Source organism: Leptodactylus fuscus, chromosome 11, assembly GCF_031893055.1.
Source record: "Leptodactylus fuscus isolate aLepFus1 chromosome 11, aLepFus1.hap2, whole genome shotgun sequence".
In the NCBI taxonomy this organism is placed as follows: Eukaryota; Metazoa; Chordata; class Amphibia; order Anura; family Leptodactylidae; genus Leptodactylus; species Leptodactylus fuscus.
Window position 1 is genome coordinate 43,994,357 of NC_134275.1, and position 27,809 is coordinate 44,022,165.

Sequence of the window (27,809 nt, forward strand, 5' to 3'; positions counted from 1 at the left end):
CACTCAAAAATATAGTGCAGCAACAAAAGGAAACAATACAAAAATAAATACCTGCCCGGCTAGGCTCTAACTAAACATAGAATAGGTTACCTCACCTAGAATAACAGAAATCAAAAGCCAGTTGAATCACTCAGGACACAGCTCCAAAAATATGACCTCTTTCTTTGGCTCTCCAACCAAACTCTGCCCCCAGTCTGCTGCTGGAGCAACTTCTTAAGCCTCCTTGACGAGCGGACTCTCTGCAGCTGAGTCGCTGCCGGAACATCCCCAAAATGAGGACTGGAGGGGGGTGGAATGACAGGTCCCACTACCAACCTACCTGCCATTCCTAAAAATCCAGCCCAGTAACTGGAACTTTGAAATAACACTCAGAGGACAGAATTATCTGCTGAGAAACGTTCTTTCTGGAGTTTTCTCATCTCACCCACCTTAGTAGTCTGGGTGAGATGTACACCCCCTCCATTACCTGACCAGCCATCGGCTTACAATGTGTGTGTGTGTGTGTGTGTGTGTATATATATATATATATATATATATATATATATATATATGGTACAGCTCACTACACTTTTATATATCAGGTATAGGGCTCATTTTACTGTTATATATAAGGTATAGTGCAGTATACGGCTCGCTTCACTGTTATATATTAGTGTAGGGTGAATTGCACTTGTTTACAAAGGATCATGCATGATGAAATTTATCAATCTGGCATCTATGGTTAGGTCATCAGTTATTTAACCTGGAAATCTCCTTTAATGTGTCTAATGTCCACCATAAAGGATTATTCTCATATATAGCTCTGAGTTCCGGATACAAGGCTGAGAATTATGGACATGGCTGAATTTGTCCGTGCTGTGTTTTAAATTCCTGACCACCTCAAATAGCTGGAGACCTGGGAATTGTCATTTCAGCAATGAAATCCTGAGGTCACAGCTCTCTGTACACACATCAGTGTTATCAAGCAGAGCTTCAGTGCAAAGTACAGGGAAGCTTCAGAATAGCAGCCTGAACCTTAGGTGAGTCCTCTAAGCCTCCTGCTTGGATGTGGATTCTAGACTTCTTCAAACTTAAACAGTCAATATAGTGAAGAAGTTACCGTATATACTTGAGTATAAGCTGATTTTTTTCAGTACAGTTTTTGTGCTGAAAAAGCCCCCCTCGGCTTATACTCGAGTCAAGCAAAAAAAAAAAAGTTTTTTTTGGGGGGAGGGGGGTCTATGACCAGCCGCAATAGTAATGTATAGAATATCCCATAAAATAGTAAAAAAAAGAAGCTTTAAAAAAAATAATAATAAAAAAAAAAATAAAGTAAATAAAGGTTCTAAATCCCTCCTTTCTCTAGAATACATATAAAAGTAGAAAATGACTGTGAAACACATACACATTAGGTATCCCTGTGTCTACTGAATATAGGGGATCTGCAGTGCTCCTGTTCTGTCGGGAAGGGGTTAATAGGAGCACTGCAGATACCCTATAGTCAGCAAGACTGAATTCCAAGTGGGGGGAAAAAAACTCAGTCCTCAAGCTCAGGGAAGGGGCAGACAGACAACCAAAACACCCCCTCCCCTTCCCCAGCACCAGCATCTACTGCACCCAAAAACTCCGACCATTTTAATTTTTGAAATTTTCCAGTAGCTGCTGCATTCCCCACCCCCACCCCCCAGGCTTATGCTCGAGTCAATAAGTTTTCCCAGTTTTTTGTGGTAAAATTAGGGGCCTCGGCTTATATTCGGGTCAGCTTATACTCGAGTGTATACGGTACTAAATTTAGCTGTGCCTTAGTGGAGCAGAGCTGCAGTGTGAAGCATGGGGTACAGACTGAGTTTCAGGCGAGATGTGAAATATTATTTTTACTATCCTTTTTTCACCCTGTATTTTTAGGTGTTACGCTGAAACTGGCGACACAGACGGAGGAAAACAAACTGCTGAGAGACAAGATAGATGCACTACAGGTCAGAGGCACAGGGGGCGCTGTGATTCTGGTCTTAATCCTGTCTGTTTAATTGGAGTTCTGCTCCTCCGAGAGGCTTTGATCAAAAAGCAATTGAGAGATCATCTCCTCCCATTGTTACTCAGCGGCTCCCTTGTAAATGACACCTGTGTGTAATCCCTTCTGTCCTGCATATAGAAATATAATAGACACTCCATGGCACAGAACTAGGGACAAGTATATAATCCACAGTCTTAAAATGTGTTGATTGGGGTGTGTAATATTCAGATGCCTATATTTTGGTGGTCTGTTTTGTGACCACAGTGGTCTTCAGAAGAGTGCAGAGACAACTTGTGGTCACCTCTAGCATTAGAGCCTATTGAGGAGCCGCAGCTGCCTGAATGACTTAGAGTGAAGTGAATCTAGATTTTAGCCACTAGGAGTGCAGGTGTAAGATGTTTCAGATTCCAGCCATCTTATAGGTAACTTTGGGCACCACCAAAACGTCTATCTGATGTTTGCTCAAATTTCTATGTTGTCTGATGGTCCTTTTGCTTCTACACAGGGGGAGATCTTCAGACTTCAAGAGGAAAACATAAAGGTATGGAAAACGAAGGTCAAGAAAAATTCTGCTGCTTTCTAATATACCATGTTTCAATTCCTCACCATTTGCAAGATTTTTACTGGCCTGAGCAGAAGGGGTCCTAGAGAACCTCTTTAGGGCTGTGGTCCCACGTTGCAGAAATACAGGTTTTTTTGCTTGCACATTTTGCTTTGTTTTTTTGAGCCAAAGCTAGGAGTGAATTGAGTAGAAGGTAGAAGTATAAGAGCTTAGATATTTCCCATTCCTCTTGTAGCCATTCTTGACTTTAGCTCAAAAAAACACAGCAAAATCTCCAACAAAAAACAGCTTTTCCACAACATGGGAACTTAATCCGAAAGGGTTTTCTGGGACTTACAGTCCTATGAAAAAGTTTGGGCACCCCTATTAATCTTAATCATTTTTAGTTCTAAATATTTTGGTGTTTGCAGCAGCCATTTCAGTTTGATATATCTAATAACTGATGGACACAGTAATATTTCAGGATTGAAATGAGGTTTATTGTACTGACAGAAAATGTGTAATATGCATTAAACCAAAATTTGACCTGTGCAAAAGTATGGGCACCTCAACAGAAAAGTGACATTAATATTTAGTAGAGCCTCCTTTTGCAAAGATAACAGCCTCTAGTCGCTTCCTGGAGTTTTTAATCAGTTCCTGGATCCTGGATGAAGGTATTTTGGACCATTCCTCTTTACAAAACAATTCAAGTTCAGTTAAGTTTGATGGTCGCCGAGCATGGACAGCCCGCTTCAAAGCATCCCACAGATGTTCAATGATATTCAGGTCTGGGGACTGGGATGGCCATTCCAGAACATTGTAATTGTTCCTCTGCATGAATGCCTGAGTCGATTTGGAGCGGTGTTTTGGATCATTGTCTTGCTGAAATATCCATCCCCGGCGTAACTTCAACTTCGTCACTGATTCTTGAACATTATTCTCAAGAATCTGCTGATACTGAGTGGAATCCATGCGACCCTCAACTATAACAAGATCCTCGGTGCCGGCATTAGCCACAGAGCCCCAAAGCATGATGGAACCTCCACCAAATTTTACAGTGGGTAGCAAGTGTTTTTCTTGGAATGCTGTTTTTTTGGACGCCATGCATAACGCCTTTTTGTATGACCAAACAACTCAATCTTTGTTTCATCAGTCCACAGGACCTTCTTCCAAAATGAAGCTGGCTTGACCAAATGTGCTTTTGCATACCTCAGTCGACTCTGTTTGTGGCGTGCTTGCAGAAACGGCTTCTTTCTCATCACTCTCCCATACAGCTTCTCCTTGTGCAAAGTGCGCTGTATTGTTGACCGATGCACAGTGACACCATCTGCAGCAAGATGATGCTGCAGCTCTTTGGAGGTGGTCTGTGGATTGTCCTTGACTCTTCTCACCATTCTTCTTCTCTGCCTTTCTGATATTTTTCTTGTCCTGCCACTTCTGGGCTTAACAAGAACTGTCCCTGTGGTCTTCCATTTCCTTACTATGTTCCTCATAGTGGAAACTGACAGGTTAAATCTCTGAGACAACTTTTTGTATCTTTCCCCTGAACAACTATGTTGAACAATCTTTGTTTTCAGATCATTTGAGAGCGGGCTGTCCATGCTCGGCGACCATCAAACTTAACTGAACTTGTATTGTTTTGTAAAGAGGAATGGTCCAAAATCCCTTCATCCAGGATCCAGGAACTGATTAAAAGCTACAGGAAGCAACTAGAGGATGTTATCTTTGCAAAAGGAGGATCTACTAAATATTAATGTCACTTTTCTGTTGAGGTGCCCAGACTTTTGCACCGGTCAAATTTTGGTTTAATGCATATTGCACATTTTCTGTTAATACAATAAACCTCATTTCAATCCTGAAATATTACTGTGTCCATCAGTTATTAGATATATCAAACTGAAATGGCTGTTGCAAACACCAAAATATTTAGAACTAAAAATGATTAAGATTAATAGGGGTGCCCAAACTTTTTCATAGGACTGTATCTATCCTATCCTACTAATATTATAAATGTGAAAGTTTGGATGTTTGTGTGTTTATTACTCGATCACGCAAAAACAGCTAAACGGATTTGAATGAAATTTGGCACATACATAGATTGTAACCTCGATTAACACATAATCTACTTTTTATCCCGATAAATGACTTGGCTTCCCAACCGTTATTAATTTATGTTTACATACTATATTAACCTGCTCTTGCCAGTAGGACTATCAGCTAATTGGAGTTTGCTGATAAAGCTTGGCCTGTTATCTCTCTATGTAAACATACAGATTACACTGTGTGTCCATTGCGTACAAGTATCTGATGGGAAAACCCCTTTAATCCAAATTGGCAGTTTGCCAATTTTAAACATGTCGGGAAAGAGAAAATTCTAATTTGTCACAAAATTCTAACACAACGAGAGTTATGAAGGTAGCCAGAAGTCAACAGAGTTCTCCTCAAGCAGAGATGAGGGGGATCATCAACGCCAACAACACGCTCATTATATGGCGTCCCAGCAAGCTGCCGACAGGTGGCGTGAGGAACGAGTTCACTGGCAGGCCAGCTTGACAGCTGCTGAAACGCCGGAGCAGGCGGATCATCAACACCAACAACATGCTCATTGTATGGCGACCCAGTGAGATGCCTGAACAATCACATGTAAGAAAGCAGTGGAACCGCACACTCATATATTGGATTGAGGTCCAAGCAGAAAATGGGTCCTCCGACCCTGCCATGATCTGGCATGATGAAGGTCATTGGACCGAAATGTCCCTGCTTAACATTGGATCAATTTTTCATTTATACTTAAATACCGTTTTTTCCATGGCGTATCAACCTTTGTTAACTTCACAATCAATGTATTTGTTTATTCATCACTGAATCAAGAGTGTGCAGCAGATAATTTCTTTTTTGGCCTGAACAATCACAGGCACGGCGTGAGGAGCAAGTTCAGCAGTAGGACAGCTTGAGAGCTGCCGAAGCAGGCGAACCATCGACAGCAGCAATTTGCTGCATATAGGCGGATCATCGACGCTAACAACACACTGCCGAAGTCACGGGCAGAGGCTAGTTGATATTTCCTTAGGGTAGGTCACTATGTGATTGCTTAGAAAAGGCCGAGGTGCTCTCGAGTGCTGCAGCCTCTTCTCTGTGCTAGTAATGTCACGTTCATCAGTCACATGGTATAGCAACAGCAGCTCAGTCCTGTTCACATCAATAGGGCTGAGCTGCAGTACCAGTCACAGCCACTATACCGTGTACGACGCCGTGCTTGGTTTTCTGTGATGAGGCCGCAGCGCTCACCCAAAGGCAATGATGCTGCCCTCTGGGTCTGGACAATCCTTAGTAAGGGACATTACATAGAAATAAAAAAAATGGTGGCAGGTATGTAAAAGGACTGGGAATTTTTTTACTTGGGGCTATAGTGGCAAGTGGCGAGGGTTAAATCCATGTGTGTAATCCTTTTCTTATGGTGGATTAGCAGGAGCTGGCCTGATAGTCCAGCGCTGGCATTTCTTATAATCCAGCACTTTGACAGTCTTGAATCGTTGGATCTTGTTTTTTATTTATTTATTGTTTTTCTGTGACAGGTAACTGAAAAGTTAAAGAAGAAACATGACAGGTAAGTGAACGACGGATACAGAGGAGAGCAGAGAACCCCCATTCTATAGGAATTGCAGTATGTGGCATCAGTTTGGTATTTTTTTGTGAACTAAATCAAACACGAGACTTTTTATAGATCTGAAAATCTGGGATCTGTTCACATTACATTTTGGTTTCTGTTGGAGATATACATTAGAAGTGTTCCCGGGTGTATACATCCAATGATGGCCTGCTATGTACGACAATGTATCTAGTGGTATATATCAGTCATTGTCTGCCATACACGTCCGTGGGAACCGAGCAGCGGTAGCGGCATCTGGCCATTATACATAGAACCAACTGCTTCTGGCTCTATACAATGTATACTACACAGATCGAATGCACCTCAGAACTCCTGATCAATGACCTATTCAAATGGATAGGGTGTAAATAAGAAAAGTCTTGAACAACCTGCTTCAGAATCTTGCTCCACCTTCCTGATTCCTTACAAGGAGAGCTCTTGCTTCTTGGCCAACAGCGATTCATCAATGTTCTCCTTTACACATGTATGCTGAGCTTGGAGCATGAAGAGAAGGGATTACGCCACTGCTAGGCGCCCCTTGTTGTGGCTTATCTCCTATCAGAGCGGAACATTGGGCATGTTGAAATTGAACTGCTCAACCCCTCTTTACTGTAACTTCTGCTGTCAGAAAGAGTTAGCACATCCCCATATACTAATGGTAGTCGGCCACACCAGCCACAATCAATGCTTTTATGTGTCAGCCTCTTTAGTAGTCTAATATGTTCAGCTCATGTATTTGTGTTTTCTTCTCCACAGTTATCTACGCCTCCAGACAGACAAGGAAGCCCTGTACAATGACAGCAGGTGAGACCGTATCCACAGGTGGTGGTGGGGATCTGATCTGAACTGTGTCGTAACGTTACTGTCTCCAAACAAGGACGAAAATAGAGGAAATCCAGCAAAGGAAAGAGGAAGAGCTGAAAGCCCTGACCGCAAGGAACCAGAAGTTACAGCAAGACCTTAATGCTGCTCAGCAGGTAGAACCAAGGACTGCTCTTACTGGAGGAGTATAGTGGAAACTGCGCCATATATCCCAGACCTCTGTCCTCAGCCATTGCAGGTTGACTCCAGGAATTTAACCAGTTCCAAACCAAACTGTTTTTTCTATCTATTCTCTTACTACTCCCATAAGGTCATAAAAGACTTTCATGGGAAATTTTACCATTGCATTACTTGTTTTTTATTGCCGATTTCACCTGCTATGGCCTCGTTCACACCACTGTAGGTTTCGTTGGTGTGCTATCCATTTTTTTTTTATAGCTATCACATTAACCCATTCTTTTTCACTGGCTCTTACACATTACTGTGTTTTATCAGGGCAGGTCCTATTCCTGTCCGCTCTGTAGTTCAGGCTCATTCATTGAAATGTATGAGTCTATGGATGCTATCCATGTACTGTCTATTCTATTTTGGACCCATGTATACATGCTACTGTGTGTATGTAGCCCAAGGACCTAGACATTATGTCACACGATCCTAGCAATCTTTAGGATCACATGACATCTTTTTTTCATAGGGATGGATGAAATTGCCTACAGTTTATTATAACTTCCTGGATTTGGCATCTATAATTACAACTATAATTTGGCAATCCACGTGGCACAGCAAAAACCTCTCAGTCCCATTCAAGTAAATGAGCCTGAGCTGCAGTACCAAGATCAGCCTCTACAATATGTGCATTTGCTCTCCAGTAATCAAGTGAACACTCGCCTCTTTAACCAGCTGATCTGTGGGGGTCCCAAGTATCCCCACTGATCACATACTGGTGATCTATCCTAAGGATAAGTCATTAGTATAGAAATTCAGATAAACCCTTTTTTTCCATATCTCCTGGAAGGAGGGGACAAAGAAGTGCCATCCTCGTCTGATGCAAAATAGGGGAGGTGTAGACCTGAACAATGGGTGTCCCATTTTTATCTTTTCTGCTAGTAATACATGAGCACCCTATAACAACTATTACATTTTATCAGTGAGCTTCAATCTGTGGCTTCCCTACTGATAGGAAACGACAACTCTCAACGTGCGCATGAGCTGTAGTTTCCCAACAGGCAGCACCTTTTCTAGCACTTCCTTATGTGATGCCATCTTTTTATAGACCGGCACTGACCTGAAGGAGCAGATCCAGAGCTTGAAACAAGACCATGACAAAGCCCTTCAAGGACTACAGGAGCAGGTACATAGGGCACTGGCCACCAGGCCCGCTAATGCTGCGTCACCACTTCTGTTTCTATCACTGAACTCTCTTCTTTCCTGCTTTTCTGTCTTCTCCTTGCCTCTGCTTTTCTGTGCTGCTGCCTTCCTGGGTATAGGTAGCGTGGCAAAGTGCGGAGAGCCAGGAGCAGGTTGACAACATTTTATCAGAGAATGATGCCCTGCGTACCAACCTAGCGGCCTTGGAGCAGGTATAACATCCACCAACGTCATCCAAATCATATCAGTCTTGTACGCCACAAATAACCCGAATCCTGTCAATTATCTGGCACACATTTGATTATATTTGCATGTAGCCAAATTCTAAGGGATGCCAATAAGTGTATGGCTAAACATTAAAGGAGTTGTACCACAAATTATACATCTTCCCAAGCCACAGTATAAGGGATAAGTGTCTAATCTGTGAGGGTTTGCGGGAACGCCCATGAACATGAAAACTGAGGACCCTTGTGTCCCTGAAGTGCTACTTCTGTATGCACAACTGCTCCATTCACTTCTATGGGACTGCCAGAGACAGCCAGCAGTCTCTTAGCGATCAGTGGGGAGACAGCATTCATTCCAGCAGTCCTATAGACATGAATGGAGTGGCAGCATGTGTGTCACAGTCTCATAGAGATGAACAGAGTAGCAATATGAGGACCAGCAGTCCAGTAGAGATACTGCTGTGCCCATACGCAACCTCTGCTCCAATTACACAAGGGGAGCAAGGCAAACCTTTTCATGTGACACCCAAAACAGCCTTCATAGTACAGGTAAAATCCTGAGAAAACAGGAGAGCAGTGGTAGTTAGGGTCCTGGTTCTGATAAAGTGAACTCAGTCAAAACCAGTCGAGAACACCCAGGTCTAGGTTGAAAATATTCCCAGAGGAAGAAGTTAAAATAAACTCCCTGGATAATCCCTTTAAAGGGGTTCTCACACTTTTGACTTTTATCCCCTATTTCCAGCAGTGTTATCCCCAATGTTCCACCAGATTTGGGCCTCAAGTTCCCCTGAACACCCCATGTGAATGGAGCTGTGATGCTGTTGCTGTGCACATCACCACTGCATTCATATGGGGCACTTGCAGACCTCTGATTCTCTTATTGCTTAGGGTCCCGGTGGTTGGACCCCTGTGATCAGACATGTATTTCCCATCCTCTAGATAGGGAATGTGTATGTAAGGGGAGTACCCCTTTAAAGCAATGACTTCGCAATGGCAGCTTGGTCATATAATGAAGCACGGCTTGCTTTGTTGTGCTGTCATACACCCTTGGGTATCACAACTGATATTACAGGGGTTTTTACATAGAAAATCATTGCTGTCAAATCCAATAAAGATGCTGTGATGCTCTTTGGGATTGGGCTAAATTACTTCCCCTGTCACATCTGCACATACAGGGGGTGGGGTGAATTGTAACTATTAAGGTTACTTGGGCTGCTGCATTTATGAGGTAAGAAGAAGCCATATACAACACAGTATATAATCCATCCGCCTGCTTGTGTATTAATTCATTCTTATTGAATTGTTCATCCCCTCCCCCACAATTTACATCTGATTCCCACCAGATTAGCAGATAATTTGCATGGGTGACCCTCTCATTGCTCTGCATGACGCGTAGCCTGTGTTGCTTTTGCACAGGTTATATATTGAACTTGTCATTGTAATCCATTACAAACCTTTATTTTCTCATATAGATCCAGACGTCCAGAACTCAGGAGCTTAGTTTACTACGAGACCAAAGTGCGGCTCTGACGTCAGACCTACAACAGCTACAGAATGAAAAGGAGGCGCTGCTGGCCCAGAGAGAAGACCTTAAGACTCAACTGCAGGTGGGAGACTAGAACAGGGGCTCCTAGAGGCAGGATCCGTCAAGGTACCAAATGTCAAATCTGAAATATTACTTTGAAAATCATGCTGCCGTTGGCCACTGCGCTTTGCAGGGAGTTCGGTGCATGCAACCGTCAGAGCATGTGGAGATACCCTATTATTAAAATGAAAGGGCCCCGATTCTGGCCACTATGCATCACACGTTGCCTGTTGCTTAGCGGCTTCCAACACCCTTAGCTTGCTGCATTAGCTGATCTGTTTATAGGTCATATCAAAAACAAGTTTGGGACCAGAAACCCCTTTAGTCCAACTCAGAAACTGCTCCTGATAGAAATCAGAAAAGGATGCAATGTCATCAGAATCTCTCAGTAGTGCAGCCTAAAGCTCTGGGCCTTTGACTTAAAGGGGCTTTCCAGGCAGATCAATAGCTGGCCTATCTTTTAGGATAGGTCATCAGTCGAAGATTGTCAGGGTACCATGAGTTTCTATTATGTGACAGCAAGAAGAGCTCCTGAGAACTGTGAGGAGTTGTTACAGGAAGCACAGTAGAACTTCATTACTTTTTATTTTAGCCTGAATACCCATCCTTTTGCAAACCACTGCGCCCCTTTGGGGTTAAATCCTTTATGTGGTTAGTTACTGCCATTTCACCCTCTCTGTCTTTTGCTCAGGAGTCTAGCCGTGCCAATGGGCGACTGCTGGAGCAGCTGCAGGAACAGAAGCAGGAGATTCAGCAGTTACAGCAGGATCTCGAAGAAGCTCGGAAGGTATTTGGCCTTCTTGTGTCTACTTTTTTTGTTTTCACCCTCTTCACATCTGGTAGGTGACATATGTTTCTGTGTCTTACAGAGTGCTGACAAGCGGAAAGGCATGCTGGACGAGATGGCCATCGAAATGCAGCAGGAGAAAGCACGGCACAAAGAAGAGGTGGGAAACATTAAGCTCCAGCATGAGAAGGAGGTGCTGAGTATAAGAGCCAAGTACGAGAAGGAGCTGAGGGAGCTTCATGAAGAGAAGAATCGGGGCGAGGAAGACCTGAGGGGCCAGCTGCGTGATGAGAAGGTACAGCTAGCTGACGGCAACACATATGTGACAGGAGGACGTAGCCCATTGTCATGGGCTCTGGGTAATTCAGCATTTCTGGACCCCTGGCAATAACTTTGTGATCCCAATGATTAGCTTTCTGTCTGGAATCTGTGAAGAAGACTCCCAATGTGTACATGACTGTACGTAGTTACTAAATGCAATGTCTTTTCAGGCTCGAAGTCGAGAATTGGAAGGATTGCAGCAAACAACAGAAGAACTTCGCCTACAGATTCAGTCACTGGAAGGAACCAAAGGCTGGTTTGAGCGGCGACTAAAAGACGCAGAAGTAAGTGACTGGGTTAAGGTGTTCATATACTTTTAGCCTCCTTGTATCAATATCTGCTTGGCTCAGCTGAACATGTATATATTTTCAGTGAGAAGAGTGAGGAAAGCCGCTACTATCCACAAAGCTCATGATTTCATTTACAAATGTGTCTCCAAAAATACAGATTAGATACATTAGATACCCATGGGTTCAGCTGACTTAAAGAGGTTATCCTAGGAATGTATAAAAACTTACTTCCTCCTGGGTTCTTTCTGCACTGAGCTTCAGGTTTCTGACTCTGGATCATGTGATTGAAAGCAACCTCACCATGACCAAGTTGCTCCGTTTGTTACATCCACACCTGTATTATGGGGGCTGACTTTACTATTATAATGAGGTATTCAGCCAACCGCTATAGTACAGGTAAATGTGTACATTGGAGGGAGGGATTTGGTGAAACTACTCGGGAACCGGGCTCTGGTTCCAATCATGTGACCCAGACCGCAGAAAACTGAGGTTCAGAGTAGAAAATTTGTACAGTCTAAATTCAGACCAACATGTTTGATCCTTGTTTCCTCCAATGCCAGATGATGGGGACAGTCGGCTGTTGGACCCGTCTCCAGTCAGATTAGGGATCTTTGATCTATTTGCCCCTATGTCTTTTTAGGAGACGATTGAGAGGAATCAGTTGCAGCATGAAGAGGATTTGGCCAAACTAAGAAAGGAGCATTCTGCTGATCTACAGGTAAGAGGGCAGGAGAGTAAGCCACTGCCAGGAACCTCGAGGTGGCTTATCTCCCATCAGAACATGCCTATCCCTTTTTTCCTACATCTGTCAGAACACCGCCATACACATTAGGTGGACAGCCAGTCCCACTGAAATTGGCAGGTTTGGCAGATGTTTTTCTAATGTGTATGATCAGCACTAAAACTTAACGGGCATTTTCATCACCATAATCTACTCTAAACCCCTTATATACTGCTGTAGGGCAGTTTATGACTTGTTGACCTCACCTTTTATGTGCCATAGTACAATTTTGTTGCCAAGTAAAGCAACTTTTAGTCCGTTTAATCCAGAAATAATCTTTGATACAGGAAAATCTTCTCTGAAGTATAAATGGAAGATTGTTGTGTAAAGAAAAGTAATGCAGCCATATTACTACATGGCGATTGTCTGGTGCCCATTGAAGCCTTGTAGCTGAATTTCTTCCCCCCCACAGGTAAAGGAACAGGAACTGGAGACATTGACAGATCAAATAAAGTCTTCTGAGAAAGACAAGGAAAGTCTTAATGAAACAATAGAGCGACTTAAACAGGTGAGGACAGAGATGGCAGATAGTGGTCAGTGTGCTGGGGCTGGTACAAGTACTCAGGGTGTCATGTGTCTGTTGTGTATTGGTCATTGATATGTGTTTTCATTATTAGGATGTTAAGGATACAGCAGATGGACAGAGAATCCTGGAGAAGAGGGGGAGTGCTGCTGTGAGTATATATACCTTTTATTACTATGTTCTAATGTGTTTGTACCAACCAAGCTATTCCCTATGAACAGGGTAGGAATAATTTCATGTTTGGTCGGAATACAACTGCTCATACACCCCCCCCTCCCCACACTGATCCTGAGAATAGGGTCTGGTTACCCCATCCTAATGGAGCAGCAGGCTGAGCATGCACCCTGCCACTCCGTTCATTTTCTATAGGAGCGCTATACTTGACTACAGGGGCGTAACGATTGTGGTCACAGGGAGTGTGACCGGGCCTGATGGGGTACGGAGCTTGCGGCCAGCTGGAAATGGCCGGGGCCCCATACCACAGAGGCTGGGGAAAACCTTGTTCCCCAAACACTATACATATTGTTAATGGAAAGGGGCCTGACTGGGCCCTCATTTGTAATGTATCTTTTTTGTCTGTACTTGAGCCCTACAAATTGTACAGTGCTGTGGAATATGTTGACGCTATATAAATAAAATGTATTATTATATCCCTTATATTGTATATTTCACCTCATTTATTAAAGTGTATTTCTTATCTCATAGTTTATAGTATATGTTATATATATTTGCTTTTCCTCACAGCTAAAAGATCTTAAAAGACAGCTGCACCTGGAGCGGAAGAGGGCGGATAAACTGCAGGAACGTCTACAAGAGATTCTCACCAATAGTAAAACCCGGACAGGTGAGTGGGTGGATGACCCCTGGGTCGTCCAGGTGTCATAGCACAACTAAGAACTGTTCTTAAAGTAAATGTCCTGTTCTATTTTATTGATGACCTATCCAGTAAGAGGTTAGTGGGGGTCCAACGTCCAGGACTCCCCCTGATCGGCTGTTTGAAGTTGCACTATTCACTATTTACAATGCTGTCTCGTAACAGCCGTACAATGTAGTTAAACCCTCGACCATTTTATTTCTAGGAGATTAGACTGTAATTGTATTGCACGGCTCTTATGAGACAGACGGTAAATGAGCAGGTCATAGCCCCTGCAAACATCATCAGGGTTCACTTGTGTCGGACCCTCAATGATTTTTTAATTATGACCTAGGTCAGGGTAAGGGAACCTTCGGCTCTCCAGCTGCTGTGAAATTACAACTCCCAACATGCTCCATTCACTTCCATGGGAGTTCCAAGAACAGCAGAGCAGGTATGCATGCTGGGAGTTGTAGTTTTGCAACAGCTGGAGAGCCGAAGGTTCCTTACCCCTGATCTAGGCTGAGGAAAGGAACAATAAATAAAGGACTGGAACAACCCCTAAAAATAGAAAAGTGTCTAACACTAGCAAGATGTGCCATATCTGTAATATAGCGTGTGCCACTCTGGTGAATTTGGTGCATCTTGTGACTAACTAATACACAGCCTTAGTAGATGAGGGCCGTTGGACTCCAAATTTCCTCCTTCCAGAATTTACATGCTATAACTCTGGTCACCACTAGGGGGAGCTCATTGCCTGTAGATTGATACCATTGTCATTGAATTATATGGGAGCTGGTAAAGCTTCTATGCAGTGACCGCATTGAGAGGCAGGTTAGTGCCGAGCCCTATATCCTCTATGTGCCTAGTCAGTACTTGTTGAATAATGTGAAATTTTGGAAGTCATACACCTAGGGTTGTCAAGTGAAGAAACAATCTTTCCTGACCACCCTGTAATGCCTTGAATCAGTGCATGTTTATTACAATAGAGAGGCAAATAAGTGGCTGCCTGAAACATGTGGTGCTGCTTATCGTCTAGTAAAGACAACATTTATGATATGTGTTAGTTTTGCTGTCTAGAAAACTCTCTTTGAGACAATATCTGTCTCCCATGACCTCCCCATACACATATACTCACAGCTAAGCATGCATGTATTCTCCAAAGGCAGAGAGGTGTAAGCTGCTGTCAGACTCCTCAGATAGCGGCTTATCTCCCATGAGAAGAAAGGATGGAGCATATTGAAATCCAGCAGCCTGATCCTTATCGCTCCTAACACCAAACACAGAATTGGGGGGACCGCATACAGTTTAGATGGTTGGTACCGCCAAAATCAGTAGGTTCAGCTGACATTTCTCTAATGTGCATGACCAGCTTAACCCAGATATGAAAACTTCCCTGGGTTTTGTGTATTTCTGCAGGATTTCTTTGACCTGTCAGATTCTTCATTGACCGTTCAGATTTTAAGGCACCAGCTAAAGGTGCGGTTTTATGACAGTAATGACCTTATAAAAATTAGATCAATTACTAGACAGTCAGATATAGACAGTATTACCTGCTCACCCTTTGATGTTAATATTAGGAGGCCTGAATGAGCAGCCATAACATTCTTGTCGTACTGTCTATAACCCACATAAACATTCAGGGTGCCGTGTAAACTCACTGTGTATTGGCATGCATAAGCACATAAGGGGGCAGCAGTGGTTATAAGTATATTTATATGTACTTGTCATAGTAGGTCTATGGGGGTCTAAATACAGGACTGTACCCATGCATCACCATCATGGTTGTGCAGCTGTGCTGCCTCTCCATTCGTCTCTATGGGACTGCTGAGTGTAAGCCAAGTGCAGCTCCGGCCGCACCTTTGTGCAACCACTGCTCTGTTCACATGAAAAGTGAGGGTCCCAGCAGTCAGACCCCAACAGTCTACATCTTTCTCCTATTCTGTAGTAGAGATGAGCGAGTACTGTTCGGATCAGCCGATCCGAACAGCACGCTCGCATAGAAATTAATGGACGTAGCCGGCACGCGGGGGGTTAAGCGGCCGGCCGCCGTCAAAGCGGAAGTACCAGGTGCATCCATTCATTTCTTTGGAGCGTGCTGTTTGGATCGGCTGATCCGAACAGTACTCGCTCATCTCTACTCTGTAGATAAATTGTAAATTTGGCACAATTTCTATAAATGATAAAATTCTGATTGGCAGCAGTCACCACTAGGGGGGGCTTACATTTTTCATTGACCTTAATATTAACACAGTCTGCAGTTAAAGGGGTTGTCTGACCGGGGGTGTCTGTAGTGCAACTTTATAGCATAAATTGACATACATACATACCACTGCATATTTTAATGTACCATTCCTAAAACCATGCTACATAACCCAATATGTTTGGGAATTGTTGTATAAGCAGTTTTCTTCTAAGCATGAAGTCGGTGGAGCTAGGGTTTATATGTAATAGGAGACTTGATGTTTGTGACGTCTCGCGATGAACCCGTTGGTGCCTAATGAGCTGGTTATTAGCCCAGCGCCCACATCACCATCCCCCACCCAGCAGCCACATCCAGTCCGGCTAATAACCAGTCGCATGCTATAACGAGAAAAATCCTTATTAACAGCACAGATACAATTATAAAAGGACACTGATTAATGGCGGCCACTCTCCACCGCGCCAATCTCCACCGTAATCCTGCCATTTACTGCGCGGATGAGAACAGCCGCCCTGGGAATACTGCAAGTGTCAGACTTCACCCAAATAAGTGGAAGAACAGCTCAGTGAATGCGGGGCCCAGATCCATGAAAAAAAACGCCAAACACAGTAAAGTGGCCGCCTTATAAACTCCCATAAAAATCCAATTATCCTAATGGCCGCATTTACATCATTTCCATTAGTTTACAAATGGACAAAATGGAGGATTAATACCGCTGAAAAAAAACACAGCAGCATTTTAATTCCATTTCAGTGGGAAATTAAACCAAGTGTGAGGTAAGGATTACTCATTACCGCTGTGAGAGAAAACGGGGGACGTGATTAACTCTTCTGTACCGATGAACAGTACCATGTAACGGCTCTTAAAGGGACTCTCTTGTATGGGAGGTCCATTTTACATAGACTCATCCCCTCAAAATAAGCTGATCAAAGATAATTTCACTTCTAAGAGCCCAAGTTATCGGCTGTATTCTCAAATCATAAGCGTTTTGTTTTCCTGCACCTCCCCCTGAGGCAGAATGGAGAATTACATTGTATCTGTTGTTAATAACGCATCAATGTGCCAGGTTCTCCAGAATGGGGCATACTTTTAGCTGCTTTGGCTAGGAGATGATTGTACTGTGTTTAGTTTCTTGTAGCACCTCCAGAGGCTGGAAAAAGAATTACACTTTATCTCTTGTAATAATGCATGAACATGCCAGGTCCTCCAGAATGTGAGACACTCATTTTAGCAGCTAGCAGGGCCCAAAGTGGTGCCCGTTTTCTAAACAAGCGGTTTTTAGCTTTTTCAAGCCACTAGTAACAAAAAGTTCCAACCAGGTAGCCCAAGGAAGTGTTTGGAGCCTCTGTCAGCAGATCCGGTAGAATTGACAGGAAGATAGCACAGCATGCGGCATGCTTCTTTATATTAATGTGACGGACACCCCAATGGAATCCTGATGGACACCATTATAAGTTGTGATGTCCATCATGTGACACATCCTGCACCATGTCATTGTGTCTGCAAGTTGTGCATAGTGCGCTAGGCATTCGTTCTTTCTTACGACTCGCCCATTTATATAGGACACCCCCCCAACCTGTAGCATTTGACTCACAAAAAACTGTAAGTATGTATGACCCCCAACCCTTCAGCATACCCCAAATTGAATACAGACCACCCACCAAACACTCTTTATCCAGACACCTCTTCATCTGTTTCTGGGAAAGTTTGGTGCCAATCAGTATTATATATATATATATATATATATATATATATATATATATATATATATATATATATATATTATATCAGCACACGTTGCACCTGTTTGGTTGCAGAGTCACTTGGGCTCTACAGATCTGCATTGTGCCTGCTGTCTACTCCCCCTTTCATGGCTCTGCAGCACAATCTGTATGTTAAAGACAACCACCTCCATCTATTTGAGCGTTTATCATCCTTTAATAGCCGGCGCTGATACTGGGACAGTTGGAATTTTTTCTGTAGCCCTCACTGTTCTCAAGCAATCTGTGCACTTAGTTTTGGTGTTTGATATAGTAACTAGATTCCCTAATGTCAAGTGGGTGGTGTCAAACAGGAGCAGGCAAGAGGGCGTGATTCTAACAAGAAGCCCACCATGTCAGAGTTCAGAATCCTGCCCCATTGCCTGCTCTTTCCTGAAACCACCCACTTGACCTTAGGGAGTCTAGATACCGTATCGGGTACCCAAACTAAGAACTGATTGTTCAAGAATGGTGGTGGGCTAGAGGAAAAATTCCAACTGTGTTGAAATCGGAGGTGTGGCTATTAAAGAATGAAAAGAACTAGAGTTGGTGGTAGGTCCTTTCTGCCTGGGAATTCTAGGGGTGATCTCATCTACCCCTCCATGTACTACCTATTAGGATATATTTGCATTGTAGATGGTTGTCACCAGAACCAGGGCCGGAATTGAGACCCTCTCTGTAGGAGCATCTCCCGCTCTGACTGACTCGAGAAGACCTTCTATGACATGGTGGGCCGTAAATAGCCGCCATGTAGTGCAACATTTCACCTGACATTGGCCAACAGTGCTGGATCCATGATATAATGATAAAACCAACCTATCAGTATGTCTAGTACAGTAAAGCAAGATGACTGCAGACATAGGCAGTGCAGCCTGAATTTTTTAAAACCTCCATGCTTTACACTGCAACTTTCATCAGATAACAGAAAATGATTTCATGTTGTGATAAGGTTTACAGTATTCTATTACTTGACCACATCCTTGTATTTCTCCCTCTGCTTAATTGCTCTGCGGACGCCGTACGCGGGGAACTGTTATCTTTACAAGCTGAAAGCGATCTATATGGCGGTAGCTGTTTGTGCGCTCTGCTCTCGCCTCTCCTCCCCCTGAAGCCCCATTAGCCGCGGAAACCATTTTATTTTCCTTTAAAGTATGCTAGAAACTCCGAGCTGATTGATTTGCTGCATTCCTGGCAAATTACGCTCTAAATACCGAATATCATTATCTGTGGACCGCTCATTAGACCGTGGCAGATACGTGATCTCCTACACAGGTGGAAGACAGCGCAGAGCCCGAAATGTGCAGGGCTGGAATAGCAGGGAGGAAGCAGACACTGGGCAATACGAGGAGGCTCTGGTCCATGCCTGGGAGCGAGGGTGTAGTGCAGGTTATATGTAGCAGAGTGCAGTGCACCCGGAAATAGCAGTGAAGAGGGTATTGTAAACCAGCAAAGTGCGAGATAGGAATAGTAGTAGCAGATTAAAGTCAGAAGGGGGTGCTGGTTATCAAACTGTGATGTCTATGTAATATTAGCATAGATGTATAGATATAGAAATATATCCTTATTGGCCTTACTAATGTCAGATATATGACAATTGAATCGTTATACCTGGCAGCCTGGGGTAAAGTAGGGTTAATATCAGTATTCCTAGTGGTCTAGGGTACCAAAGAGATTAATGTATTTATACCTGGTGTTCTAGGGCATTGAGGTGGTTATGAATAGTACACACTGTGTTATTATGTGATACTGTGGGATTGTACATAGTTCACGCTGTGTTATTATGGGATACTGTGGAATTGTACATCGTGCATGCTGTGTTATTATGGAATATTGCGAGATTATACATTGTACATGCTGTGTTATTATGGAGTACTGCGAGATTATACATAGTATATGCTGTGTTACTCTGGGGTACTGCGGGATTATATATAGCACACGTGCAGTTATTTTGGGGTACTGTGGGATTATACATAGTACACATTGTGTTATTATGGGGTACTGCTGGATTATACGTAGCACACACGCAGTTATTCTGGGGTACTGTGGGATAATATATAGTACATGCTTTGTTACTCGGGGTACTGCGGGATTATACATAGCACACGCGCAGTTATTCTGGGGTACTGTGGGATTATATATAGTACATGCTTTGTTACTCTGGGGCACTCCGGGATTATACATAGCACACGCACAGTTATTCTGGGGTACTGTGGGATTATACATAGTACACATTGTGTTATTATGGGGTACTGTGGGATAATATATAGTACATGCTTTGTTACTCAGGGTACTGCGGGATTATACATAGCACACGTGCAGGTATTCTGGGGTACTGTGGGATTATATATCGTACATGCTTTGTTACTCTGGGGTACTCCGGGATTATACATATAGTACACATTGTGTTATTATGGGGTACTGCGGGATTATACATAGCACACGCGCAGTTATTCTGGGTTACTGTGGGATTATATATAGTACATGCTTTGTTACTCTGGGGTATTGTGGGATTATATATAGTACATGCTTTGTTACTCTGGGGTACTGCGGGATTATACATAGCACACGCGCACTTATTTTGAGGTACCGCAGATTCGTCATGTATTCCCAGGCAGCGCTGGTGGCGCTGCCCTCCTCCCGACTCCGCAGTGCTCGGCCTCCAGAGACGTCTCGTTATCTCCACATCATTGCCAGTCCTCGGCCGCCCGGTTATAAATGGAGCTGTCAGGGCTTTGTTTTCTTCCTTTAGTCCTGACACAGAATATCCAATACTCGGACGCTCTGCAGTGGAGCCGCGCGCTGTAAAGCGATCCTGCTGCAGTACTCAGCCTCTAAGTCAATGAGAGCGTCTAGGGTCAGGAGCATTTCATTGCTGTCTCGTCACTGGGGGCCTGCTAAAATTCTGCCACATGGCTGCGCGGCCCCTGCTTTATCATCACTGCAGCCCGCTGAGACCTACACTATCCATAGGCACAGCCACTTAAAGGGGAAGTCACCCTTCAAATCAATCCCTAACAAATGTCACATCTGGTGAGGTGACAACCAATATTGCCGCTATTACAGTTTTCACAGGCTGGGTTGTCAGAAATTGTTTGACCCTCTCTATGAGATGCAATGGTGAGGATATTAGTTGGCACCCAGCTTTCCCAAATAGAGACAAAAGTCAGAATAGCTTAAAATATCGCAGGATTTTAGGTAATAGTTACTACGTCCCATCTACACCCTATGGCCCACCAGCTGTTGTAACACGAAAAATCCGAGCGTGTCCTGACAGCTGAAGACAGTGATCTTCAACATGTGGCTGCTTATCCGTTAGATTACTACAACTCCCAGTATGCCCGGCATGCTGGCAATTGTTGTTTTGCAAAACCTAGAGTCACGTGTTGAAGATCAGTGCTACAGAGCGTTCTCCTGGGAAGGTTTTCATTCACTTACTCAGCAGGACATGCTGGGAGTTGTAGTTTTGCAACAGCTGGAGAGCCCCTGTTGGAGATCCCTGCTACAGAGCGTGCTCAGATTGGTTGTCACTCTTCTTCAGGGGGAGCCGAGATATTCTAAACGCCCCCCTGCCCCTGGGTCTGTCTTTTGAAAGCTTGCAAACTATAATACGCTTAGTATAGTAAAATTCCTTTTGCCTGGCCACTAGGGGCGCTGTCAATGGAATTGTCCAGGTGTGCAGGGTTCAATGGCCTGTGCTCAGTTTCTGAATTTTCCTGTGGCTATTTATATAAAAATAGGTTAAAAATAAACAGTGTGGCGATTATTTCAGGTTCGTTTCAGTCGATAGGGGAAACTGTCTCGCCTTGACGTCTATTGATTGATTTCACGTTAACCCCTGCCCGGCATGAGCCAAAAATAGTCCTCAGGTCATCCGGTCCTGTGGGATTAATACGGATTCATTCTGCTCTCTATAGTTATATCGCTTCCTCTGCATTGTGCCTTGTCTCACCATTTCTCATTGTGTGCAGTTCCTCTGTTATTCCCCCTGGAAATGTATGAATACCATTTGAGTGGTGTGTCCGTTCACCGTCTGACATTGTCCAATCAATGCTGTTTTCTAGGGACACACCCATGTTTTGAAGGGGAATGGTAATGCAGTTTTTACCATAAATTTCCAGGAGGAATAACAGAGGGGAGTGGTGGCAGATCATCAGAAATAATGATCCAGAATTGTTTTATGGGGAATATTTCATTAAAATAAACATGTGATATGGCTAAGTAAGGTTTTGGGACAGAGTGAGCGCTTTACTATGGTCTGTAACTTTAGTCTGGAGAAAGCTGGGTGACAACCAATATGTCAGCTATGGTATGCTGTCACCTAACTTTTCCAGGAATAGCAAACTCTACTGTATAATTGAAGAGCCTATTGGAATAATGTGGAATCTGTGAACTTTCCGCTGTGTGTATAGTATAGCGCTATGCATCATCCACATAAATATTACAGTATATTCTAGCAGTAATGTATACATCTGCCGCTTCCGATTCTTAAATGGGTTTTCCAGTTTAATGCAAATGAAGCGTATTAATTACATGATGAAACGTTCTGCAGTTTAGGGTATAAAACTATCCATCCTGACCCAATGGATTCATGAATACAATGCCAGAGTTCAAGTAAGGACTGACACATCAACAGGCAAAGCCAGCGAAACACAGCTACATTACATAAGCCAACCAAAATGGTTGCTATTTAATTTCCCACCCTTACCTAGCTTTCCTAACGGCAGATAAGTCTCATTACGCAGTGTAGATTATGTGCACTTGATGTGCTATATATGTTGGGGTGCATATACAGATGAGGATGTTATAGATTCCTTCCAGGGTTTATCCGTGGTTGTGTGTGTGGGGGTCGTGTTGTCTGTCTCCCGCCCCTTCACCACTCTAGCGCAGGCTGCTCCGGCTGCCACTCCCTCCTTCCTCATAATCCCACTAGAAGCATTAAGACTTTCAGCAGGGCATTAATATTTCATTGCTGTGATGAGTCAGGAGGTGGGAGGCAGCGACAGCCAAACCCGTTCTTAAAAAATCAGGGTGGAAAGTGCTGAGCCCAAGTAAAGCTGGAAGTGAAGACTGCACCGTGAAGATGAGGATGGGGTGCAATGTATAGAGGTGGCAAACTGCCACACGGTATATAGTGCACGTAGTGACTAGACTTATCACACTGTATATAGTGCAGGTAGTGACTAGACTTATCACACTGTATATAGTTCAGGCAGTGATCAGTTCTATCACACTGTATATAGTGCAGGTAGTGATCAGTTCTATCACACTGTATATAGTGCAGGTAGTGATCAGTTCTATCAGACTGTATATAGTGCAGGTAGTGATCAGTTCTATCCCACTGTATGTAGTGCAGGCAGTGACCAGGCCTCTCACACCGTGTATAGTGCAGGCAGTGACCGGGCCTCTCACACTGTATATAGTGCAGGCAGTGACCTGTCCTATCACACAGTATATAGTGCAGGCAGTGACCGCTCCTCTCACACTGTATATAGTGCAGGCAGTGACCTGTCCTAATACACTGTAAATAGTGAAGGCAGTGATCAGTCCTCTCACACTGTATATAGTGCAGTCAGTGACCGAGCCTCTCACACTGTATATAGTGCAGGCAGTTACCGAGCCTCTCACACTGTATATAGTGCAGGCAGTGACCTGTCCTAATACACTGTAAATAGTGAAGGCAGTGATCAGTCCTCTCACACTGTATATAGTGCAGTCAGTGACCGGGCCTCTCACACTGTATATAGTGCAGGCAGTGACCGGTCCTCTCACACTATATAGTGCAGGCTGTTACTGGTCCTCTCACACTGTATATAGTGCAGGCTGTTACTGGTCCTCTCACACTGTATATAATGCAGGCAGTGACTGGGCCTCTCACACTGTATATAGTACAGGCAGTTACCGGGCCTCTCACACTGTATATAGTGCAGGCAGTGACTGGGCCTCTCACACTGTATATAGTGCAGGCAGTGACCGGGCCTCTCACGCTGTAAATAGTGCAGGCAGTGACCGGGCCTCTCACACTGTATATAGTGCAGGCAGTGACCGGGCCTCTCACACTGTATATAGTGCAGGCAGTTACTGGTCCTCTCACACTGTATATAGTGCAGGCAGTGACAGGGCCTCTCACACTGTATATAGTACAGGCAGTGACCGGGCCTCTCACGCTGTATATAGTGCAGGCAGTGACCGAGCCTCTCACACCGTATATAGTGCAGGCAGTTACTGGTCCTCTCACACTGTATATAGTGCAGGCAGTGACCGGGCCTCTCACACTGTATATAGTACAGGCAGTTACCGGGCCTCTCACACTGTATATAGTGCAGGCAGTGACCGAGCCTCTCACACTGTATATAGCGCTGGCAGTGACCTGTCCTATCACACTGTATATAGTGCAGGCAGTGACCGGGCCTTTCACACTGTAAATAGTGCAGGCAGTGACCAGGCCTCTCACACTGTATATAGTGCAGGCAGTGACCGAGCCTCTCACACTGTATATAGTGCAGGCAGTGACCGGGCCTTTCACACTGTAAATAGTGCAGGCAGTGACCAGGCCTCTCACACTGTATATAGTGCAGACAGTGACCGAGCCTCTCACACTGTATATAGTGCAGGCAGTTACCGGCCCTCTCACGCTGTATATAGTGCAGGCAGTGACCGGGCCTCTCGCACTGTAAATAGTGCAGGCAGTTACCGGTCCTCTCACGCTGTATATAGTGCAGGCAGTGACCGGGCCTCTCACACTGTATATAGTGCAGGCAGTTACCTGCCCTCTCACGCTGTATATAGTGCAGGCAGTGACCGGGCCTCTCGCACTGTAAATAGTGCAGGCAGTTACCGGTCCTCTCACGCTGTATATAGTGCAGGCAGTGACCGGGCCTCTCACACTGTATATAGTGCAGGCAGTGACAGGTTCTCTCACACTGTATATAATGCAGGCAGTGACCGGGCCTCTCACACTGTATATAGCGCAGGCAGTGACCGGTTCTCTCACACTGTATATAATGCAGGCAGTGACCGGGCCTCTCACACTGTATATAGCGCAGGCAGTGACCGGTTCTCTCACACTGTATATAATGTAGGTAGTGACTGGTCCTATCACACTGTATATAGCGCAGGCAGTGACCGGTTCTCTCACACTGTATATAATGTAGGTAGTGACTGGTCCTATCACACTGTATAGTGCATATTCTTCCCATGATCCCTCACAGTGGAGCGCAAATGGCTTGATAAGTCTCCACAGACCTATATGATGGTCTCTCCCTAAGGAGATTGACAATATCCCCTTAACCTGGTCTGAAGCCTCTCACCTCTGCCAAGTTAGTCTTCTCTGTGCCGGGCTGAAGAGATCCAATCAGATCGAAACAGCTGTCCTCGGCTGAGAGACTGACTTGGTAAAATCCCACATCATTGCAGCAAAGGCCTCTGGGAAGGTCGGGCATGATGTTAAAGGGAGCACCCCCTAGTGGGCTGCATGACTGAGGCACTGCCTCCCTATATTAACATCATGGGAGACAGATTTGCATATTCTTCCCATGATCCCTCACGGTGGAGCGCAAATGGCTTGATAAGTCTCTAAACACCTATATGGTGGCCTCTCCCTAAGGAGTGACAATATTCCCTTAATATAGTGCAGTTAGTGAGCAGTCCTATGACACTGTATATAGCGCAGGCAGTGACCGGGCCTCTCACACTGTATATAGTGCGGGTGGATGTTCTAGGTCTGTCAGGGTTCTACATTAGTAACCTCCATTCTCCATTTTAGGTTTGGAAGACTTAGTGTTGGCTGAGATCAGCTCCCCGAGCCGGACCCAGACGGGCGATAGCAGCAGCGTCTCCTCCTTCAGCTACCGGGAGATCATGAAGGAGAATGCAACCCCCAGCAGCAACAAGGTGAGATGTTAGGGTGGAGGTTACCCTAGGCCCTCCCCAGAGGGTGTCTAGTGGTTGCCTTCAGCTGTCTGGACATGCTGGGAATTGTAGTTTTGCAGCCTCTAAAGAGCCACCGTTTAGAGGCCTCAGTTTTCGCTGCCATCTTGGATTAAACTGTATTTGGGTCGTCCCTGACTTTGGACTCTCCTTGCGGAGAGCTTCATCATCAGTCCTTGTTTTGGCAGTGAAGATGTGACAAGTGCGCGTCCTCAGATCTCCAGTAATGGAGGGGACAGCGCAGAGCCGGCTCAGTACTGGAGCGAGACATGGCAGAGATATTAGCAGACCTATTATGATTGCTCGGGTGGCTTCTCTCCAGACACTGCGCTCTCCTTACAAGAGAAACCATCTAAGCAGGTTAATTGGCTGGCGGGATCTCTGCTCGGGGTTAATGCGGGTGGCGGCGAGCGATCTGTGACGGATTCATCCTCTGTAGAGAAGAGAAGCGGGACAGAAGATGAAGGACCCGCGATTGTGGTTCCAGCATAAGCTTTCGTCGGCCCCCCGGGGGTCTTCTAAGGGTCCGATCACACAATGCTCAGCTCAGAAGATGGAAACTTCAAAGGGTTTGGGTGAGAAGAGAGGATCTGATTTGTGTTAGAGCAGCGCCACTCCTGTCCGAGTTTGGCATTGTAGCTCAGCTCTGTTCACGTTAAATGGGATTTACATATTGATGGGTGTCAGTATGTAATTGGTGGGGTCTGACAACGATCACAGTGCTGCTGCCTCTTACCTGTGCTGATGACATCACCTTCATTGGTCACATGCTCAAATGAATGGCACTGAGCTTCAATACCAAGCACAGCCAGTACAGAACACTCTGTGTAATAGTCAATGAAGAGGCCTCAACACTCATTCAGATGCTGCATCCTCTTCAAATAGCTGATCTGTAGGGGTCCCAGGTGTCAGACCCCCATCAATCCTATATTGTTGACCTATCCTAAGGATCAGTTGCCCTTGAAAACCCCTGTAACACTGCAATACCAGGCACAGTCTGTAAACAAGAATGGTGCTGTTTTTATTTAATAAAATGCATAGTTGTGAGGGTGCAGTTGAGCAGTACTTTTGTAGTCATGTCTAGTATTGGGAAAGCTGGGTCACAGCTAGCCGCCATTACAGGTTCAACAGTGGTTGTCACACAGCTGAATTAGAAGCAAATTCCTCTCCAAATTTGTCAGTGTGAATGAGCTGTTAAAGGAACTGTTCAGTATTAGAAATCTACCACAAACAGCTCCACACCTGTTCATTGGTTGTGTGTGGTATTGCAGCTTGTTCACTGAGCTACAGTATCAGACCTATCCTGTGGACTGGTGTGGCACTGACATTAATGATTATGGGGAAGCGTGTCACCCAGCTTTCCCAGAAACGGAGAAAACTAAGCAATTGAAAGGACAGGCTTTTATTCTATAGGAGATTTTTAGGGTGTTATACAGTATCATGTCATGTGAGGGTGTAGAGAGTGTGATATGGAAGTGTTCTGATGCTGTGTCCTAAATACCTGTTTTCTCCTCTAGTCTAACAGTGGAAGCCCGCAGTCCCAACCGCAGAGACCAGCCGAGCTGTCTGATGAGGAGGTGTCCGATTTGTTCCAGAGACTAGCCGAAATCCAGCAAGAAAAATGGATGCTGGAGGAGAAGGTAACTTAATCCCTGCTCTGTCTTCTGTGCCCCCCTGTCTGAGGACCTCTAGTGGGAGTGGGTCCTATAGCAGAGTATTGGTTGGGATTGTGATGTAAGAAAGTCCACTAGGGGGCAGAAGATCAAAACCCACCATAGATCTAAATGATAACATTTTGAATGCCTGTGGCCACAACTAGAGGGCGCCTGCTAGTGAAGGGGTTCTCATTCAGTTCAGTGGCAGCTATACATTATCAGTCTAACCCTATGGCAATGACCATTATCTGGCCCCCAATGTGACCTGTCATGATTTAGTTCTGTTCATACAGCTGAAGGTTTGTCATAATGTATCACTAAGCTAAGCTAAATTCAGTATGGCATAGCACTTACCTACACGTAGCTGTGTTGGGTTACATTCGCTAAACTCTGCGCCAAAATCCACACATTTAATGGCAAGTTTGCTGGAGAAATTCACTGTGAAAATTTTCAGCCTAAATTGTTGCGCTATGGATTTAAGAGCACAGGTCATTTTCCACTACAGATTTTTTTACTTGTGTTGTATAA

At 44.5% G+C, this 27,809-nt stretch overlaps 1 protein-coding gene across 2 annotated transcripts in view; it reads left to right on the forward strand.

Moving 5' to 3' along the window:
* The window catches only part of GRIPAP1 (GRIP1 associated protein 1), a 52,642-nt gene that overhangs the window by 6,064 nt on the left and 18,769 nt on the right, over positions 1 to 27,809 (forward strand). The window contains exons 9-25 of one of the 2 annotated variants that reach the window (XM_075259143.1): positions 1,885 to 1,955; positions 2,499 to 2,534; positions 6,110 to 6,141; positions 6,940 to 6,987; positions 7,061 to 7,160; positions 8,279 to 8,356; positions 8,493 to 8,585; positions 10,070 to 10,204; positions 10,874 to 10,969; positions 11,052 to 11,264; positions 11,461 to 11,574; positions 12,221 to 12,298; positions 12,774 to 12,869; positions 12,979 to 13,035; positions 13,629 to 13,728; positions 25,463 to 25,590; positions 27,144 to 27,266. In XM_075259143.1, the coding sequence (XP_075115244.1) occupies positions 1,885 to 1,955; positions 2,499 to 2,534; positions 6,110 to 6,141; positions 6,940 to 6,987; positions 7,061 to 7,160; positions 8,279 to 8,356; positions 8,493 to 8,585; positions 10,070 to 10,204; positions 10,874 to 10,969; positions 11,052 to 11,264; positions 11,461 to 11,574; positions 12,221 to 12,298; positions 12,774 to 12,869; positions 12,979 to 13,035; positions 13,629 to 13,728; positions 25,463 to 25,590; positions 27,144 to 27,266 (1,598 nt within the window). The remainder of the gene's footprint in view (positions 1 to 1,884; positions 1,956 to 2,498; positions 2,535 to 6,109; positions 6,142 to 6,939; positions 6,988 to 7,060; positions 7,161 to 8,278; positions 8,357 to 8,492; positions 8,586 to 10,069; positions 10,205 to 10,873; positions 10,970 to 11,051; positions 11,265 to 11,460; positions 11,575 to 12,220; positions 12,299 to 12,773; positions 12,870 to 12,978; positions 13,036 to 13,628; positions 13,729 to 25,462; positions 25,591 to 27,143; positions 27,267 to 27,809) is intronic. The other variant, XM_075259145.1, reaches the window with a different exon arrangement.